This window comes from Symphalangus syndactylus, chromosome 2 (genome assembly GCF_028878055.3).
Source record: "Symphalangus syndactylus isolate Jambi chromosome 2, NHGRI_mSymSyn1-v2.1_pri, whole genome shotgun sequence".
Classification (NCBI taxonomy): Eukaryota; Metazoa; Chordata; class Mammalia; order Primates; family Hylobatidae; genus Symphalangus; species Symphalangus syndactylus.
Window position 1 is genome coordinate 146,783,603 of NC_072424.2, and position 18,362 is coordinate 146,801,964.

The 18,362-nt window shown below is 39.3% G+C and overlaps 1 protein-coding gene across 1 annotated transcript in view; it reads right to left on the reverse strand.

Annotated features, from left to right (window-relative positions):
• The window catches only part of WDR27 (WD repeat domain 27), a 295,727-nt gene that overhangs the window by 175,973 nt on the left and 101,392 nt on the right, over positions 1 to 18,362 (reverse strand). Inside the window, exon 25 of the mRNA XM_063623917.1 lies at positions 2,044 to 2,142. Within this exon, the coding sequence (XP_063479987.1) occupies positions 2,044 to 2,142 (99 nt within the window). The remainder of the gene's footprint in view (positions 1 to 2,043; positions 2,143 to 18,362) is intronic.

The window sequence follows — 18,362 nt, forward strand, 5'->3', positions numbered from 1 at the left end:
AAACAGAGGAATGGTAGTGAGGTGATATATGTGGGAGAAAGTGGACTAATATCAGTAAACAAAGGAAACTTTTAAAAATAAGGAACCAACCAAATATTTAAAAATAAGGAAATTTTTAAAAATAAGGAACTTAGTGAATTTTATATATATATATATATACACACACATATATATAAATTCAGTATATGATATCATTATCCTTAATGAATCAGTATGATGTATATGTATACATAACTGGCTTCTCGCTGCCTGTTCTTTAGCAGCCCTTCGTCAGGAAGCAAGGTTCGTGACAACTACAACTTGTTATTTTTTCCTCTTTATTTTTTATAACTACATTTACGCCATATTTGCTTCTTTTATTCATTAATCTCAAGGGCAATAGAGACCTACCCAACCTTTTTCTCACTGAAAATTTTCAAGTATTCAAAAAAATTCTGTCAGTCAGGCTGAAAGACATTTTGGTGCCAAATACTGAAGTGTCAAGACAGCTAACATCTGACTCTCCCCATAAATCACTACACCTCTCCCCGCCACCCACCCTGCTGGGTCTAGCTTTGCACTTTTCATTTTTCTTTCTTTCCTGACCACCCCTCCATCTCACTGCCCAAATGCTGTTCAAAGGATTATAAAAGAATACAACAACTCAAAACAATACATTTTAAAAATGTGGAATAGGTGATGGCACAAATATTATCAAGAAAAGCAGGTCCTTTACAGTGTACATGGCAGTCCCATCATGGGAAGAGTGAAGCGTCATCAAGACGTACGTCTCAGTATTGTTTATAATAGGGAAGGAAAACATAAATTCAAATTCCCATCTGGAGCAGACTGAAAAGATCAATTAGGGCCAAGGATGGAATTCAGCGGTGATGCCAACGGAAGCTCTGGTCCATGACAGCACAAGATGCACTTACTCATTTTCAATATTCAATATTATTCAACATACAGCGGTAGTACCGCGTGTGCCAGGCACGGCAACATGCCCTGAACCATAGCGTTATGTTGTATAACAGAGAGGAGCGGGGTCACAAGACACGTGTGGAGTGCCGTTCCACCTGGTCACACGCGCTAGGCCAGAGCACACAGTCACACAGTGATGCTATTCTCTGAATCAAAGTCTCAATCTTAAAGAGACAAAAAGAAATTATTCCCAAACACTGGAGATAACTAATACCTGATATTTATTTATTTATTTTTTTTTGAGACAGAGTCTCGTTTTGTTGCCCAGGCTGGAGTGCAGTGGCACGATCTCGACTCACTGCAACCACCGCCTCCCAGGTTCAAGCAATTCTCCTGCCTCAGCCTCCCAAGTAGCTGGGATTATAGGCGCCCACCACCATGGCCGGCTCATTTTTGTATTTTTTAGTAGAGACGGGGTTTCGCCATGTTGGCCAGGCTGGTCTTGGACTCCTGACCTCAGGTGACCCACCCGCCTCAGCCTCCCAAAGTGCTGGGATTACAGGTGTGAGCCACTGCACCTGGCCAATACCTAACATTTTTAATCCTTTGCAAAAAATCTCCCTCTACATTTTAATAGAAGACCATTCATTTTTATATACAATTGATTTGCAACGGTTATTTTCATGTTTTCTTCTAATTAAGAAAGTTTCTGGAAATGCTGCAGACTTTTTTCCATAAGAATTTTCAAAATCCTGTTCTTACTTGCTCTGCTGCTTTCTTTCTTGCTGGCACTGGTGTTCATGTTAGTGCACCATGTAACCGTATTTGTCTACATGTAACCGTATTTGTCCACAGGTCTTCCCATACATTCCTGTTTCATTCAATCAAACATGCATGAGTGCTGAGTGGCAAACACCTTCATTATAAAAGAAACTTTTCCAGATTCATTTCCCCACAATAAAGGTTTATTTCTCTCTCTCTTCAATAAAAATATATTTCCTAAGTTCTCCCTGCACTCAGTGAACACTGGCATGTAACCTTAAGTATTACAAGATTTCACCAAAATAAAGTCATAAAGATACAAAAATATAATGTAAGACTTGTGTGCAGCAGAGGCGCCCCACCCACTCAGCAAGACTGTACCTGGGGTGCTGATGGGTTGAAGGCCACTCCAGTGACGGTGTCCGTGTGCCCAGCCAGCCGGTGAGAAGATGTGCTTGAGCCCATTTCATACACGTAAGCCTACAAGACAAGATGAGCGGGTGTGCCATGTTAACTCAGAGTCAGGAATCACCTATAAGCTACGCGGAGCAGAGGGACCATCTATAGATTAGTGTAGTTGATCAAATACAACAGCAACAACCGAGATGCCTGACAAAACATCATCCAAGCTGGGGAACTAACTTTATAAAATAGGCATCTTTTCCCCTTCTCTCTTGTAGATTTTTAACATCTTAGTGAACTTATGTCATACTTTCTATTTACTATCAAAAGCCTCCATCGTACCCTGTGAATAGTTTTAAATATATGCTCATGATTGATGACTAATTTTAAGGAAGGAATATAGATTCTGTAATTCAACCTTACCTTGAAGTTCCAAATTGAATGAAAAAAAAAAAAAGATGCTCTATTGTCCTCCCCCACAAACTTGAGAGATAGGTACATACGCTATGCTTTGCGTCCTACTCATCAGCTTAGAATTTGAGCAATTCAAATACTTAGTTTTTTTATAGCTGTTGATAAATAAGTTTCTCTTTAATTATATATATATATATACACACACACACACAATTCTGGATATATATATCCAGAATTGCCATCAAATAGTTTATTTTAGAGACAAAATCTGTTATCAGATAGCATTCTGATGGAATTGGGAGATAATCATTAAGTAACAAAGTGTACCAACAAACATTTTCTGAAAGCCTACTAGTAATAAACAGCAATGCCACATTGCAGCAGGAGGAAGGTGTCAAAGGCGATTCCTTTTCCCGCAAAAACCTACTATTTAAAAAAACATTAAGTGTATTGTGTATATTTGAAGTTTGCAACATGATTTTATGGGATCCATAGCTACAGATATGAAGATAATAGTACTGGTTACTGTGGAGAGGTGGACTCTCATATCTAGCATCTCACATCGCTACTTGTATTTGTGACAGGAACTGCTAAAATCTATGTGGTTCAGGAAAATCCTTAATACACCATGGTTTTACTAACTTGAGCACTCATGTTGCACGTTAGATACCTGGACTTCTCCATCCTAGCAGCTGCTGTTTCGTACCCTTTGACCCACATCTCCCCATTTCCTCCCCTTCCCCGCCTACGTCTACCCTGTTAACCACACTTCCATCATCTATCTTGGTGTCTTTGAGCTCTTGTTAAGATACAGATTTCGGCCGGGCGCGGTGGCTCACGCTTGTAATCCCAGCACTTTGGGAGGCCGAGGCGGGCGGATCACGAGGTCAGGAGATCGAGACCACGGTGAAACCCCGTCTCTACTAAAAAAATACAAAAAATTAGCCGGGCGCGGTGGCGGGCGCCTGTAGTCCCAGCTACTCGGAGGCTGAGGCAGGAGAATGGCGTGAACCCGGGAGGCGGAGCTTGCAGTGAGCCGAGATTGCGCCACTGCACTCCAGCCCGGGCGATAGAGCGAGACTCTGTCTCAAAAAAAAAAAAAAAAAAAAAAAAAAAAAAAAAAAAAAGATACAGATTTCACACAGAAGTGAGACCCTGCAGTCTTTTTCTTTTTGTGTCTGGTTTATTTCACTTAACATAATGTCCTCCAGGTCCCTCCACACTGTGGCTATACCATTGCATGTACATGTGTGTACAGACATATGCACACACACTCCTATAGCATATTTTTTTATTAATTTGTTCATTGATGAGCTTTTAGGTTGTTTCTATAGCTTGGCTCTTGTGACTAATGCTAATGAACATGGGAGGGCAGACGACTTTACGTGGTGTTGATTGCCTCTGCTTTGAGCACATACCAGAAGGAGGACTGCTGGGTCATATTATAGTTCTATTTTCACTGTTCTCTGTACTGTTTTCCAGATGGCTGCACCAACCTACATTCCCACCAACAGTGCACAGGGTTCCCTTGTTTCACACCCTCACCAACATTTCCTATCTCTTGTCTTTTTGATAATAGCCATCCTTACACGTATGAGGTGCTAGCTCGGTGGTTTCAATTTGCATTTCCCTTATGATTAGTGATGTGGAGCACCTTTTCATATAGCTTTTTGGCCATTTTTATGTTGTCTTTGGAGAAATATCTATCCAGGTCCTTTACTCATTTTTTAATCAGGTCATTTGTTTTTCTGCTATTGAGTTGCAAGAATTCTTTATAAATCTTGGATATTAAACCCTTATCAGATATGTGGTTTGCAAATAATTTTTCCCAGTCCGTAAGTTGCATTTTCATTTAAGAAAAATAAAGTTGGAGGCATCACACTTGATTTAAGATTATATTACAAAGCTATAGTAACAAACAACATGGTACTGTCAGAAAAACAAAAACACAGACCAATTAGACAGAGTATAGAGCTTAGAAATAAATCTAAATGTATATGGACAACTAATTTTCAATAAGGCCATCAAGAGGACACAATGAGGAAAGGATAATCTCTTTAATAAATGGTGTTAGGAAAACTGGATTTCTGCACAGAAAATAATGAAATTGGACCTTTATTTCACCATACACAAAAATCAACTTGAAACGGATGAAAGGCCTAAAATCATAAAACTCCTCGAAGAGAACATAGTGGAAAAGCACCTCAATATTGACCTTGGCAATAATATTTTGAAAGTCAGAACAAAAGCTCAGGTTACAAAAGTAAATAAATGGGACTACATCAAACTAAAGAGCTTCTGCTCAGCAAATAAAATAATCACCCAAAAAGAACTATTTTAATGTAAGAATGAGTCCTTCAGATTTAGGTCTTCCCAACGATTCTGTCAATGACTAAGCAGGTTTTGAAGTAAAGTCTACAAATAAATGTCTGATATACAGTTGACCCTTGAGCAATGTGGTGGCTGGGTGCCGGCTCTCCACGCAGTCAAAAATCCACATGAAGCTTTTGACTCTCCAAAAACTTTCATAACCTACTGCTGACCAGAAGCCTTACCAATAACATAAACAATCAATTACCATATATTTTATATGTATTAATACTTTATTCTTACGATACAGTAAGCTAAAGAAAAGAAAATGATATTTAAAAAATCATAAAGAAGAGAAAATATATTCACTATTCACTGAGTGGCATCATAGGTCTCCATCCTCATTGTCTTCATGTTGAGCGGGCTGGGGAGGAGGAGTAGCAGGGGTTGGTTTTGCCGTCTCAGTGGTGGCCGAGGTAGAAGAGGTGGAGGAGGTGGAAGGGGAGGCAGCAGAGGCAGGCTCACTCGGTGTAACTTTACAGAAATACGTTGTAATTTCTGCCTGACATTTTTGCTTTTTCATTTCTCTAAACATTTTTCCATATGGTACCAATCCTTCTCCTACCATTTGCTTTCATTTCAGTGCCTATATCATAAAAGGATCCATGTCATGAAAGATGTCAAACGCATTGAGTCATCAGAACCCTTCTTCCAGATTGTTTAATGTCAATTTGTTTCCTGGCACTGCTTCTTCCATGTCTTCTTCCTCACTGTCCAGCATTGGTTTGAAGCACTCCTCTGGTGTTGTGTCTGTTAGCTCTTGAATTTCTCCAAGATCCATAGCTTGAAAGCTTTTTTGCCATATCCACAATCTCTTTCATGATTTCCTTGATTGGCCCTGTCATAAATCCCATGAGGCCATGCACAACTCTGGATAGTTCTCTCCAGTGGGAATTGTTTCAGGGTTGATGGCCCACATGGCTTTTCCTATAACAGTAATGGCCTCTTCAGTGGTGTAATCTTTCCAGATTTTCATGATGTTCTCTCTATCAAAGTTCTCTTCCATAGCATTGACAACCCTTTCCATAGGGTTCCATGTGTAATGACCCTCTGATCTAGAGTCTGGATTACAGACATTGTTTGGGGGCAAGACCACTTTGACGCCTTTGGTGTTAAACTTACTGGGTTCTGGGTGCCCAGGGGCATTGTCCAACATCAAAAGAACTTTAAAAGGTAGTCATGGCCGGGCGCGGTGGCTCACGCCTGTAATCCCAGCACTTTGGGAAGCCAACGTGGGCGGATCATGAGGTCAGGAGATCGAGGCCATCCTTGCCAACATGGTGAAACCCCGTCTCTACTAAAAATTCAAAAATTAGCTGGGCGTGGTGGTGCGTGCCTGTAATCACAGCTACTCGGGAGGCTGAGGCAGGAGAATCGCTTGAACCCAGGAGGCAGTGGTGGCAATGGGCTGAGATTGCACCACTGCACTCCAGCCTGGTGACATAGCTAGACTCTGTCTCAAAAAAAAAAAAAAGGCAATCGCTTCCTGACTTCAGGGACAAAGTATCAATGGAACCAATCTAGGAAAAGGTTCTCACTGTCCTGCTTTCTTGGTGAACAATGAAAAGATTGGCAGGTGGTGTTTTTTTCCCTCCAAGGCTGTTTTATGGATAAGGGCAGCCCCAATCACAAGCTCAGCTGCATTTGCACAAACCAGTAGAGCTGACCTGTTCCTTCTCTTCCTTACCAATAAATGTCCTTTGTGGCATGTTTTTCCCTAAGAATTGGGCACTTACATCTGCACTAAAAACCTGTTCAGGCAGATATCCTTTCTCCTCAAGTATTTTCTTTCTTTCTTTTTTTTTCTTTTAAGACAGCATCTTGCTCTGTCGCCCAGGCTGGAGTGCAGTGGTGCAATCTCAGCTCACTACAAACTCCACCTCCTGGGCTCAAGCGATTCTCCTGCCTCAGTCTCTCAAGTAGTTGGGATTACAGGTGCCCAGCACTACACCTGGCTAATTTTTGTATTTTTAATAGAGACGGGGTTTCATCATGTTAGCCAGACTGGTCTCGAACTCCTGACCTCAGGTGATCCACCCGCCTTGGCCTCCCAAAGTGCTGGGATTACAGGCGTGACCCACCATGCCCGGCCCTCAATGATTTCCTTAATGGTGTCTGGGAACTCAGCTGCTGCCTCTTGGTCAGCAGAAGCTGCTTCTCCTGTTATCTTGAACTTTTTAAGCCAAACCTCTTTCTAAAATTATCAAGCCATCCTTCACCTTCCCTTTGCTTTGTCAGATAATGACTTCACTTTTTCTTGAATCATATTAGAGTCTATAGGTATGCCTTTCTCCTAACAATCCTGTACCCACATAAAAGTTGCATTTGCAATATGAGATTAAAAAGGATTTAACAAAACGTGCAAGGTTTTCGTGCCTGCTGGCATAGCTGCAGTCACGTCTCCACGAGTTTCCTTTTCTTTTTTTACACTATTTCTTACACTGGATTCATTTATCCTGAAATGGCAGCTGACTGCCAGTCTATGGTACATACCAAGCAATTCAGCTTTTTCTGTAAAGTCGTGGCTTTCCCTGCTTCTTGGGAGAAGGTTCAGCATCTCTAGGGGCACTTCCTATGGGCCCCATGGTGTAATTCAAGGTTTACAGTATTGCATTAAACACAATGAAAAATACACGAGAGCTATAAGAGACCACCTTTTACTGCAACACACAATTTACTGGAGAGACAAACAGCTCACACAGAGGTGATGAGCATCACACAGCGTTTTAAGGGATACTTGTAACTCCTGAGCTCACCACAACAGCAACAGCAGCAGGGGCGATGACATGAGGACAGTAGTGCCGGATGGACTACAGTCGAGTTTATGACGTGATGATTTCATATGACATTTCTGCATCTGTTTACATTTCTCTTGACTGAGAATGTGCATACATTCTAATAAATTTTAACTTTTTAAAAAGATGTGTGTATATTTTATGAAAGTCAAGGATAAAATAGGTGAATATCTACATCTATTTTATGCATTCATGACATATCTTTTTAATTTTCTTTTAGGCCATGTGGTTCTTCTGTGAGTTTTTTCAAATTGTTGAAAATCTCCAAAAATGTTAATATATTTGTTGAAAAAAAAATCATGTATAAGTGGACCCATGCATTTCAAACCATGTTGTTCAAGGGTCAGCTGAATTTTGAAGGAAAGTGGAGAAATAATATGACTACATTTTATTTTCTTCTGCCACAAGCACATCTTTATTTGAAAAGTATTCCTGTGCGTTGCTGCTGTAAGGGGTGGCGTGGGGCCTGGGAACATGCACTCCTAACAGGTTCCCAGGTCGGGCTGATGCTGCTGGTCCAGGGCACCCCACTTTGGGAACCACTGGGTGAGGGTAACCCTAACATTTACACAGTGTGTCACTATTTACAAAACACAACTGTTACATAAACCATTTACAATAACGGACCAAGGTGCATCCACATTTTATTGAAATCTCCATTTTTTATTGAGGAAACCATGACAGGTAGAAAGCATTTTACCAGGACAGCCAGGGAGCCTCAGTGCTGAGATTCCAAACTGATTTTTCTGACTAAGCTTTTGCTGTTTATTTCACTAGGCTGCCAAAGACAACTCCCATTCACACATGGTTCAGGGCATCCTCAAATTCCCTCTAATCTCACAGGTGTTTCCAAAACCATCTTTGCTTATTTTGCTATTTTTAATTCAGGACTGATTTAATATCAAAGGGTTTCTGAGCATCCACTCTTCAGAACTCCTGTCTGCCTGCTGTTTAGATTAAATGGATAAGGGAAATTATAATGACAGAATCTCTTTTCCATCCATTATTTCCACTGATAAAATACAGAGGTTAACAGCAGCAAGTACTTTCTGGACACTGACTTTTTGCAAGGCACTGATAAGAATTTTATATAAATTTCCTCGTGTAACCCTCTAGACAGCACCATGAAGAAAACACTTATTGTCCCAATTCTATAGACAAGGAAGCCAGGCTGAGGGCAGGCAGCCTTCCAAGGCCACTCACCTCTTGAAAAGCACTTCCTGAGATCAACTGGCTCCCATTTGCATGAAACCTCAAAACACCACAGAATGACATAATATAGTGGCAGGAGGCGAGGTAAAACGGATCCAGGAAAGGTCTTTTGTTTCCTCAGTGAGAAGGGAATCAAATGAAACATCTTTTGGTCCAGGGGATTCTTGGGGTACATGAATTTTCTGATCATGACAACTTTACATGTGACACAGCAACTGGAAGCCCAAATATGAATATTTTAGTAGATACACAGTTTCCTTATGCTGTGATCCTACACACTGTCAATAAATACAGAAGGACAATAAGCCTCTTATATGACACAGAGCGATGGTAATGAACAGCTCTGCAAATGATTTAATGTAACCACAATCCATGTGTTTTAATTAGAGGTACTCACTGGAGTCAGGAAGCACTTCACCCACCACAGAGAAACGAGCTGTGGCTAAGACATACTCAGAAAACTGAGTTGGAAGTAAAACCTATGCAGGTGAATCTTATGCCAGAACCAAATCAAGAAGTCCTGAGAGAAGAAGCCAGAAAAAGGGAAGCAATATTTTTCAGGCAAAAGATGAGGATGTGGCATAAATCTGTGGGTGCTGGAATAACGCTTGACTGCTCAAAAATGTTTTTACAAAAATTGTAAGGGACTGAATGTACTACTGAAGAAGAGAAGTGTTTTGGAAACAGGACTACACCGATTCATTACAACTGTTTTGTAATTCTGTTGAGCCACGTCTGCGAGGATGAAGTTTTTCATTTTTCCTTTCACAGAGTTCCTGACATGTGACCTTCATTTCCCTTTACCCAAATTAATCCCACAGAAGAAAGGGGACAAAGAATTGCAAACAGAAGTGAGTGCTGCACTCCTGAAACGTGACAATGATAGCGATATTTTCCACAGAGGAATCAACTATCATATTAGGCTCACTTATTTTTCTTTTGAAAATAATTCCAGAAATGACATTTTCTGAATATTCTGCACATTTCTTCAGATACTGAATTTTTAGTTTACAAAAAAGTAAACTATTCTCAGAAGACCAAAACGTTCAAGATTTAAAACAAAGTCACACTAAAACAGAAGCCTTGCCTCCTTACAGCAAGAGGCAAAGGCTCTGTTAGAGAATTCCTGATGGTGGCATGCAGGGCCACCTGGCCGCCCGCCACACAAGCCATGGGAGACGAATGGCACCATCTCATCAGGCTGCAAGGCTGACGCACAATCTCCAACTCTTGTCAACCTCCATCAAGGTCTGGCAAAATAAATATGGCACACACAGTAATAAGCCCCACCCTTTTCTCTGGCACCTCCTCTTGCAAAGACGTAGCAGAACAGGGCGGTGTCGTACCGCCCACTGGTCTAACCAGTGGACAGTGGTAAATACCTAAGGCAGCAGTAACTTTTTAAGGCCTTGGGATAATATGTCATTCCACGTGTACACTCCATTTTCCTTATCCATTCCTCTGTGACGGACATTTAGGGTGCTTCCACATTGTGGATATTGTGAAGAGTGCTGCAATGGCCATGGAAGCGCGGGTATCTCTTTCATATACTGATTTCGATTCTTTTGGACAAATACCCAGGAGTGAGATTGCTGGATCATGTGGATTCTACTTTTTGCTTTTTGAGGAAACAACACACATTTTCCACAGTGGCTGCCTCATTTTGCATTCCCACCGACTGTGGGGGAGCTCCCCTTTCTCCACATCCTCATCATCACTTGTCTTTCTGATATTCTAACAGGTGTGAGGTGGTGTCTCAATATGGTTTTGACTTGCATTTCCCTGATGATTGCTGATGTGAGCCCTTTTTTCCTGTACCCATTGGCCATTTGTATGTGTTCTTAAGCGAAATATCTATTATTCAAGCTTCCTTTGGGCCATGATCTTCATCTGATAATTTCATCTACTGATGACATTTGCCTAAGTCAATTACTGCATCTGAGACTGAAGAGGGTGATTTTCTAATTCTGCCATTCATCCATTCCACTTGTCTGCAATTCTCTAAGAAATAACTTTCCCTTATCAAGTAGGGTATTTGGTTTACTTAAAATACAGTCCGAACAGGAAAGGCAGACAAATGTTTATTTTCCTTTATAAGGCACACTTCTGAGTAAGGGACAGGTGCCCTAGTTACCTCCAAATGGGGACCAATGACATTTTATGTTTTTGTTTTTAGCTATAGCTTTTTGGGGGGAGCATTATCAAAAATGATGAGGGTTTAGATACACAATGTTGAAGTCAATCACAGTCATTACTCTTTGGATGCACAGCTAGCCCTCTGCTGGCCAAGAGAATACGGCACAGGTGTGGTGCTGCCCGCTGGTCTAACCAGCAGACAGTAGTGCATGCCTAAGGCAGCAGTAGCTTTAAGGCCTTGGAAATTGGCTGTTGCCTGTGGCCCTTTGATTTCTTTTCTCTTTGGCACAAGATGTCCCTGGCTCATCTTGTAAGTCTTCTGCCACAGACCTGGAACCAGCTCTCCATCCAGGGAGTTCTGGCTTCTATTAGTGGGGATCGACATTTAGAGGTTGCAAAGAGGGTACTAAGGGTGATGGCTGGAATGTCACTGCTTTCAAGCACCTTCCGTGGCGGGAGCTAAGAAATACTGGTATTCGTGCACCAGTTCCACATGGTTTTAATTCGAAAGGCTTTCCAACATAGGTTAATGGCTGACAGGGCAAGTTCTCCTCATCATAATGTTCTTTTTTCCGGGGGTATTTTGACCATTGTTACTTGTTTATTCTCCCAAGTAACTTTCAGTCAAACAGTACAGCTACAGAAAAACCTACTGGCATTTTGTTGTTGTTGTTGTTGTTGGGGCAGTGTTAAATTTACAAATTACCTACAGAGAACTGCCTTCTTTAGGAAACTAAATCTTCTATCCAAGAACAAGTTAGGATTTTGTGTTTGTCCAAGTCTACACTTCTGGGGAAAAAAAAATGTTCTTAATGCAGGTTTGCAGGTTTATCCTTTTTGAGGCTATTCTCAATGAGTTCTCCTCTTCCACTATAACTTCTCAGAGGTTATTTTTTATATCTATAAAGACCATTGAATTCCATATATTAGTTTAAATACTACTACTAATCTTTCACTTAATTATTTTATTGTTCATATTGGCCACTAATTATCTTGGGTTTTCCAGATATGCAATCTTGTCACCTATGAATAATTTTAGCTGTTCTTTTCAGGGGTAATATCTGTTAAGTTGTCCTGTCTAATTTCATACAGAAATACCTCCAATACCCTGTACAATAGTCGTGGAATTAATGAACATTCTGGCTCTGTTCCCAACCATAGAATACCTCTAAAGTTTTCTCAGTAAGATGTCAGCTTTTGGGCTGAGATAAGCATTTTATCATTTGAAAGGGGCATTCATGGATTCCTCTTTTACCAGGTGTTTTAGCAGAAATGAATCCAGAATTTTATTGAAGCATCCAGGAACTGGATGGTTCCTCTTTGGAGGAACCTATGGTTATAAGAGTCCTCTTTTTATGTCAGTTAATATTATGAGGGAATTATTAGTGGATTTATTGATAGTGAATCATCCTTGCATTCTATGCATAAACCCCACTTGGACATGATAAATTATTGTTAATGCACTAATTCTATGTTCCTATTTAAGCTTTTCAATTGATATTCATAAATGAAATATAACTCTTTTCTGAAATTTCATCAAGTTTTCTATCAGTTATGGTTACTTCAAAAAGCAGTCTGATGTCTTCCTTATTTCTCTATGCTTTGGGACTACTTGATGTTTAAGAGGCTGGTAAAATCCCCTGAGAAAGCACATGGGCCTGGTACTCTTTCACAAGCAGTTCTTAGGAAAGGTTCTCTATTTCTTCTATGAAAAGTGGCCTGTTAAATTTGTTTCTACTTTGGGGGCCAGTTTGATACACTAAATTTCTGTGACTCAACCATTTGTATAGAGGCTTTCATATTAATTTGCACCAATTATGAGAAGCAGTCTCATGATTTTCAAAATCCTTCTGCTTCATGCTTCTGCCTCCTCCTCATTTCTTACTAATTATAGATTAAGCTTTCTCTCTTTATAAAAAAATTGCACTATTAAGTTTATTTTGTTGCTTATGTTTTTAAAAAGCTAGTGTTTTCGCCAGGCATGGTGGCTCATGCCTGTAATCCCTGCACTTTGGGAGGCCAAGGCAGGTGGATCACTTGAGGTCAGGAGTTTGAGACCAGCCTGGCCAACATAGTGAAACCCCATCTCTACTAAAAATAAAAAACAGCTGGGCGTGGTGGCGGGCGCCTATAATCCCAGCTACTCAGGCGGCTGAGGCAGGAGAATCTCTTGAACCCGGGAGGCGGAGGTTACAGTGAGCTGAGATCGCGGCACTGAACTCCAACCTGGGCAACAGAGCGAGACTCCGTCTCAAAAAAACAAAACAAAACAAAACAAAACAAAACAAAACAAAAAACACAACTAGTGTTTTAATTTATTTATTAGTTCTACTGATTTTCTGTTTTCTAACTTATCACCTGCTTTTATCTCTATCAATTTATTTCTTCTGATTTACTTTGGTGTTCCTTGTCTGGCTTTTTAGTTGGATATTCATTTATTTTTTCCCTTTTAAAAATGTGTATGATATAGGTATTTGGTGCTATAAATTTCCCTTCAAAAACTGGTTTATGGGTATTCTAGAGACACTGACAGATCATGTTAGAAACAACATTATTTTCAAGAAATTCAATTTCATATTTTGTTTTATACCTTTAAACCAAGAGTTGCTTAACAGATGGAATTTTAATATTTAGAAGCAAGAAACTTTTTGGTTTTTAAATTTGTACTTTGATTGCATTATAGTGAGAAAATGTTGATTTTTTGTTCTTATTTTAATTTATTGAGCTTTTCTCTGGATTCATTTATGGTCATTGTTCATAGATGTTTGATGTGCACTTAAAAATAAGACACCTTCCTTGTTGGCAGACAAACATTACTATGAATATCGACAAGATAATGCATTATCAATTATGATATAGAGGTTTCCTATAATCTTATAATCTCTGTGCACTTGACCTGCCAAGGACTGATACGTTAGTCTCCATTATTAATGTGTGGCTACTTATTATTTGGTTCTTATTGTTTCCACCTTGTGAAATTTGTTTATTTTCTTCAAAATTAGATACTAACATATATTGTATTTTCATTGTGAATTTTAGTCTTTGGCATTATAAGTATCTTTGCCTCATAATTTTTTGGTTGAATTGTGTTTTGTGCGATACTAAAATCATATAATCTGCTTTATTTTTATTTTCATTTGCCTGGTATACATTTCACATCTCTTCTCTTTATCCTTTCTGGATCACTTTGGCTTAAGGCATCTCCTATATTCAGCATGGACTCAGATTTTTTTCCTCATCTGTAAAATCCAATCTGAAAGTTTTTTTCTTTTTTCCTTAAACTTTGCTATGAGCCAGGCATGGTGGCTCAGGCCTATAATCCCAGCACTTTGGGAGGCTGAGGCTGGAGGACTGAAGCCAATTGTTTGAGAGCAGCCTGGACCACATAGTGAAACCTCATCTCTAAAAAACTAATGAGCCAGGCCGGGTGGCATGCGCCTGTAGTTCCAGCTATGTGGAAGGCCGGGGCAAGAGGATGGATTGAGCCTAGAAGTTCAAGCTCATAGTGAGCCATGATCGTGCCACTGCACTTCAGCCTGGGCTAACAGAGCAAGACTCAAAAATAAACAAAAACAACAACAACAACAAAGACATCAATACGACTGACATTTTCATCTCAGTTTCATCATAGTATTTTATTTTTAATTCTATTTAATGTATGGCACTTTACGGTTTATTTGTCCTATCTAGATAGTTCTTTGGGCACTTAAAAATGGAGAACTCTTCTTCCAGCAGATATCTTTTATTAAAAGCTTTATGCAAAACTCTTGGTCCACTCCTCTCTAAGACAATGCATGTTAGTTCCCTACTATGCCCAATAGTGAGGTTGTCTAGCAACCATTTTTCCATCTCTCTTCCTCTACATCCAATTTTAGTCATAATTGTCTTAATATTTATACTCTTAATTACATTTAAGAGTACAATTCTATTGTCAGCTTCAACTGATCTCTTAACATCTACAGGGAGAATCAAGAGAAGTATTCTACTTTCTAGTTATATTCTCACATCTCCCAGTTTTGTACTATTAAACTATAACAGATAGAACATTTACAAAGTATTCTGGTACCTTCATTCCCATCTTTTGATCTTACATAGTTAAACATATTCAGTGCTCAGCTTGAGGCTTTTGCTGAAACTTCTTCAATCTTACCTTGGTTTTATAAAGCTTTTTTTTTTTCAATATAACTCAAGGGAACACCATTCAGTTCTGGCATATTCATAACTGTGTGTCTGGTTTTATACTCAAAAAATAATTTAGCTGGATATTAAAATTCTTGACTCAGATTCTCTTTTTGAGTAAGTAAAATACATTCTTCCCAATTTTTTTTAACAAAAAAAGATGATTTACAAAAATCCAATCCAAGCTGATACTCTTTCCCTTATAAGCATTTGAACATTTTACATGGATCCACAAAGGTGTTTTTTTGTTAATGTTTATAGTCAAATAGATTTATTAAGCTATATTTCTGTGCAAACTAGTTTGAGTCAATTTTCCCAGGTATTCTTTCAATATCTAGATTTAACTAAATTTTTTTAATTTTAGAAAATATATTTTTGAATTATAATATTATTTGTTCTGTTTAATTGACTTTTTAAAAAAATGTCCAGGGACTCCTTTTACATGTAGGTTGAATCTCCTTTACCAAACTTCTATATTTGCCTTTCATCTTGCATGTCTTTTATCATTTTCTTTATTTACTTCTCTCATTTGTATCCTTTTTCCCTATTGTGCTCTCTGTATTTGCTTTCTATTATATTCCTTTGCATTTGGTCTTTATTTCTGAATTCTTTTCTAATGCTTTCCTAACTTTCATCAGTTCTCATTTCATATATTCCTGTTGTCTAGCAATTTCTGATGTTTTACATGTTTTCTTATCTTTCTTAAGCTAATTTGCAAATATATCATTAGTTTTCACCTGTTTAGCAGACACATTTTATGCTGTACTCTTGTTGTCTGTGAGAACAGTTTTTGGTTCATCCTTATTTTTTTTGTATTATAAAAAAAAAAAATTGTGATATCCAGAAGTTGTATGACACAGAAAGCAGGATATATAGAAAAAAATAGAGAGAGAAAATAGGTAATTTGGAGGCATATTGTGCAAGTCCTTTTAAGCCACACATAAGATCTTGGTTCTACATAGAAATCTGGCAGAATATTTTAAACACATAGTGTTTACAAAGAAAAGTGTAATCATATTTACATTAAAAAATGTCATGATCATCAATAATCTGTTAGTCATTTCTAGTCATTAAGAGAAGTTTGTTAAAGTCTTCGATTATGATTGAAGATACTTCTTTTTCTTCTTAGAGTTATAACACTTTTGATTTATATATTTTGAAACTACGTTATTGGGTGCATACAGGTTAATGACATTTTCTACATAGATTGGCATCTTTGTCATATTAAATGTCGTTCATTATTTTTAGTAATGCTTTAAGACCCAAAGTCTACTTTATACTAAAGTATTATCATATCAGCTTCATTTCCCATCCTGCTACTTTCAACATTTCTGTCTCTATACTCTTAATTTCAAATGATATATCTTTCAGTTCTAGGAAATTCCAACAATGTGGTAAAATTCTCCATCCTTATATCTGTGGTCTCTGACTTGTGCTCTATTTCCCTCAATATATTAATCATGGTTATTTTTAAAACCTTGTCTGCTAAGTCCAATACCTGGGTCACCCATAGTATTGTTTCTATTACGTTTTTTTTTTCTTGATTTTGCTCTCTTGACATACTTGTAATTTTTGACTGAAAGCTGAATGCTATGTATATTACAAAAAAAACTCCCAAGGCTCAAAATTATATTATTGTACTCCAGAAAGTTGGGCAGATGGAGCAAGAGAAGACTTCCTTCCTATAAACAGAGTTGAGCAGACTCAAGGCTAGATTGCAGCTTGGGTGAGATTCCATCAACTCCTGGTTTATCCAGGGGTAAGCTAAGGTGTCCATTGGGAATTCCCACCCCACTAGCAGGTACTGACCTCTAATATTCATATCCTCAGCCCTGAAATATTGTTAAAAACCCCACTCTGCTTCTAAAGGTTTTCTGCTGAGCCTATCTGTTTCTTGCCCTCCTTAGCTCCAGAATTGAATAAAATATTTTGACAGGAATACTGGTAGTGTCAGGCATGGCACTTGACCCTCCATGGCCCTAAAGTTTTCAAGTTTTTATCTCTACATCCCTGCAATATCAAAAAAAAGTTCTGCCAATTTTTATGTACAACTTCGCCTTTTACCACTCACACAAACATACACAGAGAGCTGCATCCCTCTGTATGGACTTTGCCTGAAACACAGGTCTCTTTTTTTTGTTTAGAAATGGCAAATCCCTTCAGAGAAAAAGTAGCTGCAGAATGTGAGCTGCCCCTTTGTATCTCACAGCCTAGTTACACTAGGTTTTGTGTAGTAATTCTGATAGGTACCCTAGTCAGTTCCACGCTATTCCATCATAGCTAGTGCTGAGCCTGAATATGAAGAATGTGATCTTATTTGGAAATAGGATTCTTTGCAGATGAAATTAACTGAAGGGTATTGAGATCAGCTTGGATTTAGGGTGAGCTGTAAATCCATTATCAGTGTTGTCTTAGTCTGTTTTGTGATGCTGTAACACAATACCTGAAACTGGGTAATATGCAAACAATGGAAATGTATGTTCTTATAGTCCTGGAGGCTGGAAAGCCCAAAGTCAAAGAGCCAGAATCTGGCAAAGGCTTCCCTTCTGCATAATCACACAGCACAAGGTGAGAGGGCCTAGAGGCAAGGCTTCCCTTCTGCATAATCACACAGCACAAGGTGAAAGGGCCTAGAGGCAAGGCTTCCCTTCTGCATAATCACACAGCACAAGGTGAAAGGGCCTAGAGGCAAGAGAGGGACAAACTCACCCTTTGGAAGGACCCCACTCTCATGATAATGGCATTAATCCTTGCAGGAGGGCCAGCTCTCATGGCCTAATCCACCTCTTAAAGTTCCCACCTCTGAATACTGCTAGAATGGCAAGTAAATTTCAACATGAGTTCTGGAGGAGACATTCAAACCTAGCCAGTGTCCCCAAGAGAAAGAACAGGGAAACGAGAGATGTACAGAGGAGGAAAGGCCACTTGGAGATGGAGGCAGAGGCCAGCATGACGCAGCCGCACACCAGGGAACCCCAGGGACTGTAGTAGCCACAGAGGCCAGGGAAGCATGAAAGGTTCCTCCCTCGGACCCTGCAGAAGGGGCCGGCCCTGCTGATGCTTTCATCTCAGACTTCTGGCCTCCAGAGCCGGAGTAAGTGTCTATTTTTTTAACCCTTTTCCTGTTTAGAATTTAAAAATGCAGGTTACGGCCAGCGCTCATTTAACTTTACATAAACGTGCTATTTGAGG